Source organism: Octopus bimaculoides, chromosome 14, assembly GCF_001194135.2.
Source record: "Octopus bimaculoides isolate UCB-OBI-ISO-001 chromosome 14, ASM119413v2, whole genome shotgun sequence".
Taxonomy (NCBI): domain Eukaryota; kingdom Metazoa; phylum Mollusca; class Cephalopoda; order Octopoda; family Octopodidae; genus Octopus; species Octopus bimaculoides.
Window position 1 is genome coordinate 54,963,634 of NC_068994.1, and position 12,640 is coordinate 54,976,273.

The 12,640-nt window shown below is 34.9% G+C and overlaps 1 protein-coding gene across 2 annotated transcripts in view; it reads right to left on the reverse strand.

Moving 5' to 3' along the window:
• The window catches only part of LOC106872313 (uncharacterized), a 43,368-nt gene extending 35,044 nt beyond the window's left edge, over positions 1-8,324 (reverse strand). The window contains exon 1 of one of the 2 annotated variants that reach the window (XM_014919255.2): positions 7,455-8,324. In XM_014919255.2, coding sequence (XP_014774741.1) covers positions 7,455-7,464 — 10 coding nt within the window. In that variant the 5' untranslated portion in view covers positions 7,465-8,324. Of the gene's footprint in view, positions 1-7,442 lie in introns of both variants that reach the window. The other variant, XM_014919254.2, reaches the window with a different exon arrangement.
• Between the last annotated feature and the right edge of the window lie 4,316 nt (positions 8,325-12,640).

A 12,640-nucleotide genomic window follows, 5' to 3' on the forward strand; every position in this document is an offset into this window, starting at 1 on the left:
TGTTTAGAATTTTATTTGTCAATCTTTTTTACCATCTTAGTATATTTTTTTCTTTCCCTCCTTTTAGCACATTGTATACAAATTTAAAATATAGATCCTTCATACACATACACATAAACCTATTATTTTAAACTACAAATTTTGGGAATGTAATATGTCTTTGACAATCAAATAAAACTTCTTTTTTGTTTTTTTTAAACTTACTTGTCTATTTATGAAAGAAAATTCATAACATTGCTATGGCAACATAAAAAGACTTAACTCGTTTACTACCAGAAATACCTTTCAGAATATTTAAGTTGAAATACAATGTCTTTGATTCAAATAATTTAGAAAATAAAGAAGTTAGTTAAGTAGTTGTCATTATTAAATTGATGCTTGGAATATAAGTCAACACAAAATTTTGAAGGAAAGTTTTAATCAAGATTAATTTAACCCTTTTGTTACCATGTTTCTACTGAAAAGCACTGCCATAGCTTCGATTAATGTGGACAATTATGAAGAATTTAGTAGAATAACTTATTAGTAAGTTGGTACTTAGAACATATGAGATTTTGATGGAACATTTTAATTTAGAACACTTTAACCTTTTTGTTACCATATACTGCATTTGTTTCAGTTGCCTTCCTGGAACTTGTGCCGGTGGCACGTGAAAAGACATTTGAGTGAGATCGTTGCCAGTGCCACTGGACTGGCTCCTGTATAGGTGGCACGTAAAAAACACCATTTTGAGCGTGACCATTGCCAGTACCACCTGACTGGCCTTCGTGCCAGTGGCACACAAAAGCACCCACTACACTCTCGGAGTGGTTGGCGTTAGGAAGGGCATCCAGCTGTAGAAACTCTGCCAAATCAGATTGGAGCCTGGTGTAGCCATATGGTTCTCCAGTCCTCAGTCAAATCGTCCAACCCATGCTAGCATGGAAAGCGGACGTTAAACGATGATGATGATGATGATGATGAAGCATTTAGTAAAACAATTCGTTAAGCTAGTGTTTGGAACATAAATTAACATGAAATTTTGATGGAAGGTTTTAATTTAGATTACTTTAACACTTTTGTTACCATATTAGTATTGAAATATACACTGCCTTTGTTTGGATCAGTTTAAAACAAGAAGTTTGTATCATATAACCAGAGGTGGTCATAAGTGGGTTGCTATCAAAAGGGTTAATTCTGTCTCTTCACAATTAGGAAATATTTCAACATAAAACTAATGAAACTCTTTAGAATCTCAACAATATAACTAGGATGAAGGCCTGTAAATAGATTAGCACCCTTTTTCTACTTTTAATCACTAGTTAAAGCTACTGTAAACCACAAGCTCAATCTGCTAAAAATAGCAGTCAAATCTCCCTCAAATTACACTCTATTATCTTACAACTAACAAAGAACACACATTGTATAATGTAGATGCACAATCTAAAAAATAGACAGGATGGACATGGCTGGATTGCCTTTGACCATAGGTCTGCTTGATCAGCACTGAACTGAGGTTACAAAACAAGCCATCTTTTCTCAACTGCTAGTAAAAGTATGAATGTCTCTAGGGAGTTCTCAAGTAAGCTTAATGATTGATATTATTTTGCTAAGTATAGGGGACAATTACAAACATGTTCCAGCCTTATTACACATCTTCAGCAAAAACAAACTTCACTTTCACTTGCCATAGAAGCAATGAGAGAATCACTACTTTGATAAAAAAAAATCTTGAACGATATTGTCCATCTTTATGATTCTTTCATAATTACTTTTGCAAGATATGGAAAAAAAAACAAATAAATAAAAACGAAGTCTGTACTTCACAGAAGAGGTTTGTCGAGACTAAAACATGCCTGGAATTGTCTCCCATGTCTGTCAAAATCATTAAAACAATATTTGTTGTCTTAAAATCCAATTCTCCATGCTTGCACGAGTCAGATGGAATTCACCAAAGTAGAATTTCTATGGCCACATGCCTTTCCTGTTGCCAATTCTCACCTGTTAACGAGCCAGGTGATGCTTCCCTTTGACTAGACATGTTTTCAAGGACTAAAAACAAATGATACCACCTTTATAACAGTGATACTCGATTACAGCCATCACTCAATGACAAGACAGAGAGAGACACAAACATACATGTATTGTCATCATGTCAACTTTACCATTCTTGTGTGAACCAAACGGAATTTGTTGAGGCAGATTTTCTCCAGCCAGATATTCTTCCTGTCACCAACCCTACTTGGTTCCAAGCCAGGTAATACTTCACCATGGCCAAGCATGTTTTTCATGGGTGACTAGAAACAAACAACCTCACTCATATAACAATGCTGCTCATTTACAGCCATCACAGGATGTCTAGACAAGGGTGCATGCCCCTCTTAGCATCAACCACTTTACAGCATGTACTGGATGTTTTGGGAGTCTTTTTTTTTTCCATGGCACCAACACTAGTGAGGTCACCATGCAGCCTGCAAGACAACAATCCCCTTCAACTGAGAGGGGCTACAGTAGAGAGGAAAGTGGCTTTATGCTATGGGATGAGGGATTAAGAGAACAAGGTCTAGAACAGAACAGGTGTCTTGTAGAAAAGCGACAAGGCTACTTTTAAGAGAGAGAAGGGACATAGCTGGAGTAGAACTGGAAAGAGAGATAAAAAGTAGTGATGGTGAAGTGGCAGGACCCTTAAGGTGAGCAGAAGTGATCAGGGGAGAGAAAAACAGATAGATTAGGTGGTTAGAGTTTACAAGAGTATATGGGGAAAGTGATGGCTGGTTAGAAAGGTATGGTATGAGAGGGAGAAAATGTACAGATGTGATGTGTTTACCTTTTTAACTCAAGAGGGAAAGCACTGCACACGACAGGGCCTCTGACACAAACAGGACAGAGGGAAGGAGGGATTTCTAAACCTGAAAGTTTGCCTGAATGCTTACAATAGAGTGGACCCCACTAAAGATACCCCAGGTGCCTGGTGGCAGCGTTAAACTGGAAGATGGATTGAGTTTCTCACTAAAGTAGGCCGTGGCAAGGGTTGTAACAAATACCATGAGGCATCCAGTCTGACATTCATACAATCCACCACTACCACTACCCTGGTACTACTTTATTGACCCTGAAAGAATGAAAAGGCAAAGCTAACCTCAGCTGGATTTGAACTTAGAGCAGAGAGAGTCTGAAGTAATACAACAAAGCATTCTCTCCAACACTGAAACCATTCTGTCAATTCATTGTGTATTATGTATGAAGGATTTACTCTTTTATAGACACTCACCGTAAGAGAGTAGCCATGCTGGAGCACAAGCAGCAAGTGTTTAGTCAATCATAGACTCCAGAGCTTATTCCAAAATGGCATATATTTTGTCAATGTTAGTTTCTTAGACAGCTAAAAGAGATAAAAGGACACAAACACACACACATATATATATATATATATATATATATATACTTATACACAAGAGATTTCTGCACAGTTTCCATCTATTAAATTCCACTAACAAGGAATTTTTCAACCTGAGGTGCTGTGGAGTGGGATAAACCTGGGAATATATGGTTGCTAAGCAAATCTTTTAATGACACAGCACACTCTTGTCATTCTGTGTGTGTGTATCACATACTTGCACATCATTATAGGAGTATATATATATGTGTATATATGTATATATATATATATATATATATATATATACACACGGCAGGTTTATCTTCAGTTTCCATCCACCAAACCCATTGACAATGCTTTGGTAAGCCTAAGGCTGTAGTAGAAGACACTTGTCCAAAGTGATATGAGGTGAGACTGAACCTGGAACTATGGGATTGGGAAGTAAACTTCTTACCACACAGCCATGCCTGCAGATAGACAGACACACAGGTAGGTAGATAGGTAGGTAGGTAGGTAGGTAGGTAGGTAGATAGATAGACAGATAGATATGTAGATAGATAGATAGGTATAGACAGATAGAGAGACAGATAGATAGGTAGACAGATAGATAGATAGATAGGTGGGTGGATGGATAGATAAACAGATATTCTATTTAATCCTTGAAAGCATGGAAAAACTGAAAGTGAGATAAATGTTACATATGAGAGCAGTGTGTGTGTGTGTGTGTATAAAATGTATATGAACTTAGATAGTACAATCTTAGTTAATCTAAAGACAGCTCAACAAGTAGCCGGTGCTATGATTTTATATATAATGATGATGATGATGATGATGATGATGGTGATGATGATGTCTATGTGAATTAAACAAACTGGAAAAGAAAAGACCTCAAATGTACCACACAAAGAAAGCATAGAAATATTTACCACAAGTGTAAATCCACTGACCGTGAGGACGATTGCAGGAAATTTTGAGGCCTGTATTTGACTCCATAATATGGCAATCATAACACACATCTGACACAAGGGTATATCAAACACTTGATTTTGTACTATATGTATATATATATATATATATATATATATATACACATATATATATGTATGTATATTTATGTGTGTGTGCCTATGTATGGTGTGTATCTAGGTAAATTGCAACATAGAAGCAGTAAATTTCGTCATCAAATTGTGTTCTGCTCACTCTAAGAAAAATGGTTAGAATTTTTTCTAAAATAAATAAATAAATAAATAAGGGAGTAGCTTCTCGTTACTGCAATAAAGTGAGAATATGAATATCAATTTTTAAAAAAAATATATGAGCCATGCTTAAAATATAAAGAGCCTTGAATTGCTGTCTACATATACATAGATGTACACATTCAACGTTGTTAAGTTAAAAGAGATATTCCTTGAGCTTTATGCAATAATTCTTGCCATAAATAAATACGATTTAATGATATGATTTACAAAATAAATAAATAAATAAAATTAAGAATGAATGACAGAGGACGACAAGAACAATAAGAACAACAAGATTGTAGTGGAAACAATGCACTGTCAGGCTAAAAAAAAATATTAAAAAAGAAGGAAGCTTTTAAACAAAGCAATGAAATTCTTTCAAAAATCTCTTCATACAGGGAAAAATATCGATCGATATTGAAATATCTAAACACACTATAATATTGGAATACATTTTATATTTATAGAATATTAGTTCTAGCACGACCACCCGCTCCCTACCACCACCACCACTATCACCCTAATTTAAAAAAAAATTTTATCCTATTTTATTTAAAGCAAACGTCTTTGTCTGAGGTTGTTAGTGCGTGTGTGTATATATATATATATGTGTGTGTGTGTGTGTGCATGTATGTATGTGTGTTGCCAAAATATGTATTTAATCTTGACTATTCAGGTTCAATAAGGAAATGTTTTTTGTGAAAATAAAGCTCATAGGCTTGGTCTACGTACAGGCAGTATGTTATATGATTGTGTGTTATAGTGTGTGTGTGTGTATATATATATATATATATATATATATAGTAATATTTATGAACGTATACTCGCATTAATGTGTGTGCGAGCGTATGTGTGTGTGTGCGTGTATATATATATATATATATATATATGTATGTATATATACTACATGCTTGTATAATTTAATGTGCCATGAACGGCGCACAATATTGATAATTCTTCTTATTTAATAAATATTTCTGTACAAACAGAAATTCGCGCGCGCACACAGACACAAAAATATATGTATATCTATCAATTTATACATACACACACACACAAGACCACGCGCGCACACGTACACACACACACAGGCACGCGTGCACTCACACATACAGACAGGCATAAATATATCATATATATATATATATATGCATGCATATACATGTGTACATACATACACGCACCTGTCTATCTATATATATATATATATATATATATATATATACACACACACATACACGAGCGCGTATATGTACGTATGTATATATGTATGCTTGTATGTTATGAGTTGTGGAAGAAAGAAAGACAAACGGAGGAATTCGGTTTGACAGTTCTACGCGAAGTAGTCAGAAATATTGATTTAATTCTTTACATATGCAAAACGAGGGAGATTTTATAAAAATGGAAGTGATATGGGTGGAGAGAACAAACACAATAAATATGATTTTGTGGCATTCATGCATTTCTCGTCGATCTTAGTCACAGAAATGAAGTGAAATGTGACGAGTTTGATACGGCAAGTTTGGATGTTAATTAACATGAGAGAAAAAACTTTTATTTCCAACTTGGGTTTTTTTTCTTCTTCTTGTATTAAATAAGAAAACACGAACGACCAAACGTGTGTATAGGGGTACATGACAAAATTAATGGGGTGGGGCACCACATACATACACATATATATATAATTACGTGTATATTGACTGTAATAAGGTCGAAATCGAGCTGGGTGTGGAACTATAAATATACCAATAATACATGCAATGTTTGTGTTTTTGTATGAGTCTGTATAATAGATCTGTGTGCGTGTGCATTGATAGATAGATAATATAATTAGGGCAAACACACATATACACTACATGTGTATGTGTTTATGTATACTTTTATTTATGTTTCTGTGAGTGCGTGTGTATATATAGATATATAATACACGCACACACTTTCACCTAAACTATATAAAGCACATATATAAACGCAAATTATACAACCACATCTAAAATGGAAACACATACGTATACACAAACGCATACTAGAAATACCAAACGCATATATACACCAATGTACACACACACATATACATGTATACAGGTATATGTATGTTTGCGTGTGTAAAAGTATGACTATGTGAATTATCAAATTGAAGTTTTTTGTACCATGGTTTTTAATATTAGTTCAGTCAAACAACACAGATGAATGTTATGGTAGAATTAATCAGAACGGAGAGTGGGGAACTAAGTGTGTGAAAATATGTGTGTATATATGTGTGTATATATATATATAAACACACATACACACAATGTACTTACTGGCTAAATGAGCAATGTAACATGCTAGTAATAAAATGTGTTGTCGTGTACCTTCCCACATTACGAACCGGCCTTGTTAGCTTTATTAGTGTATATAGACAAACCCACACACACACGTGTGTGTGTGTGTGTGTATGTTTATATATGAGTCTGTGTAGAGTTTACTTGTTTGTTATTTATTTATTTTTTTCATTTCAAACTGTATAAAGAAACAATTCTGAAAGGATAACGGCAAGAGACCCCTATACAGATTCTTCTGTTTATGCACATTTCTACAGCACCCACAAATAAATATATAAATATATATATATATTGTAAATAGAATTATAAGCTTTCACCATATATATTGATTATAGAAAATACGGTGAAAGCTTTTCTATTTACAAAATTTTCAATCGTCAACGTTCCATTCGGTTATAAAAGCGTAGAATATGTACACAAAAACATGACTATATATATATGTGTGTGTGTGTGCATGTATAAGTTGGAATACATGAAAGAAGAATGGTCATGAATTAATATTGAATGTACAATTTCGCGCACATTTGGAAATACCTGCAGACATTTCGTTCGAAATAAACAAGCAGAATGGAATTGGTAAAGAGTTGGTACTATCAAGAGAGTCGGCGGTGATTTTGGCGTGGAGTCAAGCCGACAGCGACGAAGGTCCATGAACATCTAAGTTAGTTGTACACACACACATGCTGCTTACAAACAGGAAGTAATTCATGGCTAATTTCATGAATGGGCACACTAGCGGATATGACGTCATCGCCAGTTACCGAAATCGGTTCCCAGGCACTGGAGTCGGTTGTTTGTCTTGGACGGCTCAATTGTTTTTACTGGTTGTTCCAGCTCTGTATCGTAGCGAACTCCTTCCTAACACAAAAGGAGCTGTATTTAAAGTTACACGATAATAAAAATTTATTAAAGATTCATTCGTGATTAAATCGAAAAAACTACGCAATCATTTGTCACTTTCGATTTTCAGATACAGGAATCGGTTGTTTGTCTTGGAAGGTCTTATTGTTTTACTGGTAATTCCAGCAATGTATCGACCTCCTTCGTGACTGAGAGGGTTGTATGTAAGCTAATAATAATAATAATGACGATGGTTTAAAGAATAAGCTCTAGTCATTGATTAGATCGAGAGAGAAAAAAAACAACAAAACCTACACATTCCTCTAGCACTTCGATTTTCAGATTCTAGAATTGGTTGTTTGTCTTTGTGGCTTTGTTTCTAGCAGTTCCAGTTCTGTATCGACCTCCTTCGCGACACAAAGAAAGAGTTGTATTATTTAAACAAACAAACGAACGAACAAAAATGATTTAAAAACTAAAGGCTCGTCTTTCATTAGATCGGAGAAGAAAAACTACACCATATTCTGTCACTTCGATTTTCCAGATTCTGGAGTTATTTGTTTATCTTTGAGGGCTTTATTGTTTTTTATTTTCTCGTAGTTCTAGGTCTCTATCGACCTCCTTGGCGACAGACGGGGGCTGTAGTGAAAAGGAAGAAGAAAATAAAAGAAATACACGTCATGGAAATTACATAATCCTCTGTCACTTCGCAACGTGTATTATTGCTTAATCAAAACAGAAACGGTAGACCACCAGGTTATTCATTTATTCATTTGTTTATTTATTTATTCGTTTGTTTATTTATTTATTTATTTATTTATTTACTTAATCGTCGATGTGACCCAATCAAGGCCATAAGGAAGATTTCTATAAGGGAGACAGTAGTTTATTTAACAATTTGCACATTCACGCCACACAGGGTTTGGTCTTCGTGCTTCATTCTTGGTTTTGTTTATAAATTTACGAATTAACGGTTTATGTACGATTCAACCACGTAGAGTAAAAAGGTAGAATTTCTTTAGACAGAATACAAAGAGGTTTTTGCTCCTGAGAGTTGTCTACTAGCCCAATCAACCAAAGTATGAAGAGAAATCAAATGAGTCAATCTCAGCACATGACAGGAAGATTTTTATTTTTTTGCTTAATAACGGTTCCCAGAAGGTATTGTCAAATAGTATCCTTTATTGCCGAACAATACCTCTATAGTTTGTTCTGTCTATCTTTGGGTCTATGCCTATTGCTGTCTTTGCCTTCCATAGGGTCTTCAACCAAATCAGATTGAAGGCTGTGTTGTCGTTTGTTCACTCACGTCACAGAGATCGTATCGTTGCTAGATCTTTCTTTGTTGAGGGAAAGCTACTTGTAGAGTAACCAAAGCAAACTCATGACATTTAACTTTAATATTTATTGGCAGACATAATATATTCGGTGTTGATTATTCACAATGAAAAAATATTAATAATTGTCAACTAAACTGTGCCACGTCTGTAGAAGCTACTTATAGGACATTGTGTGAATGTTCAGAAGAAGTCTGTCTGCTCAAAAGTCTGAAGCTATCTGCTCAAATGTTGGAGGCCATCTGCCTTACATGAAGTGAGGCATGTGAATCAGTTGGCCTGACTGGCCCCCGTGCTGGTGGCACGTAAAAAGCACCCACTACACTCTCAGAGTGGTTGGCATTAGGAAGGACATCCAACTGTAGAAACCTTGCCAGATCAGATTGGAGCCTGGTGCAGCCTTCTAGCTTACCAGTCCTCAGTCAAACCGTCCAACCCATGCCAGCATGGAAAGCAGAAGTTAAATGACAATGATGATGATAATGAGTCACCTATGCGTCAATGGTGTCTACACGTCCCCAGAAGCCAAAACCTAAAAGTAAGCTTGATATTTAGAAATATTTTCAGATATTTTCAGAGTGCCCTCATTAACTGCTGATGATGTCACTAAGATGACTATTCTGGTAAAATACCTAAACCGTATCTCATCTAAACCTTTAGCATTCAGATTACTCAGTCAAATGTAATGTTTATTTATTTCACATTGTTTTGAATTAGTCATGCATTATCTCTTAGCTTTGAGGTTTCAACGGTGTGAGTTTTTACTTTTAGAATGACATTGTAGGGTAGGTGTGAAAGACTGGATCTAGCTGGTTTGAACATAAAACAAATGTTAAAGGGTTGAGAGGATTATTTTCCTAGTTGGTTGTGCTTAGACTCTTTCTGTTACTTTTATAATTCAGTCCATCCATTTGATGTTTGTGTGGTTGCTTCCTTCTTCAACATTTCCCATGGCCTTGTAACTAATATACTAGTCATTGGTTATGATATTTCCCTGTATTCAGGGCCATTTTAGCATCATTAACATTTCCCTTGGAAGATCAAACCAATATTACAGTTCTATATTTAAGAAATGAGGAATTATGTACATTATTTACATTATTGACATAATGATAACCCAGGTTCGAAATTTCCCCAAGACACCTGATGAAGGCTGGAGGGTATATCAGCCGAAATGTTGTGTTAACAACAAAGATGAAGACAAATATCCGTCAAATGTAAATAATGTCCTGTAATATAGTTTATTGACAACGAACCATGGCATACATAGATCAGAATCAGGCCTCTAAGCCTGTAAGCCCCTGTGTATATCAATGCTCTGAGTCCTGTAGTATTCATTTATTGAAAGCACACCATAGTGTACATAGATTAGAATTGGATCCCTAGACCTATGGGATCCCCAGGCAAGTGTCCAGGCCTTAACCCATTTTATCCCAATGTGTACAATTGTAAACCTTGCATATTATTTACCAGAGAACAGGTTATTGTCAACTGACAGGCTTAACTTGTGTGATACACACATATGCAGGGTTATTCAGTTCATTTTTGACATTGTGGTCATTTAGATATTTTTTGTTTTGATTGCAAACTTGAAAAAATGGAAATCACAATAACACAAAAACACAAAGCTATTTTGTAAACACATTTTGTGTGTGTGTGATGGAGAAAAAGCAATAAATTTGTTCAGAGTTACAACACGTGCTTTGTTGTCGTTTTTCAGTTTTTGACCTGATATCATATTAATGTCTACATCTCTTTTCTTCCCTATATTTCCTCTCTTTCAGTTTCTGCCTACCAAATACAACTAAGTGTGTTTCGCACCGAAAGCATATATGTATATATATAAAACAAAAAACATTGGACTGACTCCTGTGCAGGTGGCACGTAAAAAACTCCCATTTGAGCGTGGCCACTGCCAGTACCACCGGACTGGCCCTCGTGCCAGTGGCACATGAAAAGCACCCACTTCACTCTCAGAGTGGTTGGCATTAGGAAGGGCATCCAGCTGTAGAAACTGCCAGATCAGATTGGAGTTTGGTGTAGCCATCTGGTTTGCCAGTCCCCAGTCAGATCGTCCAACCCATGCTAGCATGGAAAACGGACGTTAAATGATGATATATATATATATATATACATATATATATAAATGATACATATATATATATAAATGATATATATATATATATATATATATATATCATTTATATATATATAAATGATGATGATGATGATGATATATATATATATATATACATATATATATATATATATATATATATATATATATATATATATATATATATATATATATATATATATATGTATATTCATATGGATCGCTGTGCTTGTTATCTACAGAGTAAATGTTACATTCCATTAACAATGTAAAAAGGAATTTAAAGACAAAATTTCCATCCTACAATCTGGTAATTTTTAGAAATCTTGAAAAACAAAGAGTAAGAAAAATAAGAATAAAAAATGCATGACAAAAAGTAAGAATCAAATAGTATATTGCTGGTGCTGAAATTCTACTTTGCAAAATGAAACCTAAAAATATTCCTGCAAGAATTCAACACATTTTCAACAAATACAGAAATTGTGGAACACTCATTTAAGAGATATTTGTTTTTAATTTGTCTTTTAGGATGATTTTTAGTTCTTCCAATTTAAGTTACTATTATCATTTTTACAGCATTTTTGGAGGGTTTTTTGTGTGTGAGATTCTATATCTTAAAAGAAATTCTGGATTTGTTTTTTCAAGTGTATATATTCGTTTTTACTCTAGGCACAAGGCACAAAATTTTGGGGGAGGGGACCAGTTGATTAGATCAACCCCAGTACACAACAGAGTGTAAAGACAGACAAGACACTGCTAAGTGTTTTATCCTGCTCATGATTCTGTCAACCTGCCACATATAAACACATAGATCTATATATTTACGTCTCCCTATATATATCTATTTATGTATACATACTTGCACATACACACACACACACACAGATATACTTATATGTGTGTGTGTGTGTGTGCATGTGCATGTGTGTGTATCTTTACTTAGAAATGTACTCTAGCATTCACACATACATACACAATATATATTAGCAATGTTCAGGCTCAAGTCAAAATTTTCCAAGTGTCATTCACCTACTTATTATAAACTATTTCATACAAGGAGAGAAAGAGAGACAGAGAGATGGAGGTGGGGAGAAATTATGGTTAGAAAGAGAGAAAGGAAAGTGAGTGTAGGTGGGGGTGAGGTGAAAGAAAAGACAAGAGATTGGAAACATACATTCGTATAGAATTATGTCTACTTAAAATCTAACAAAGAACCTTATTATCATCATCATCATAATCATCATTGAGTGAGAGAGTAGTGCATGCCATCAAAATGACACAGGGGTACAAATACATGAAGCCCAGTATACCCATCATGATTACTACCTGTCTGATAAAGTTACACTAGGCACATGCATCACAACCATGTGTGCATGACATGCTGATCTCATACCAAGATAAACAGCACATGACCTTGCAGGTGACGT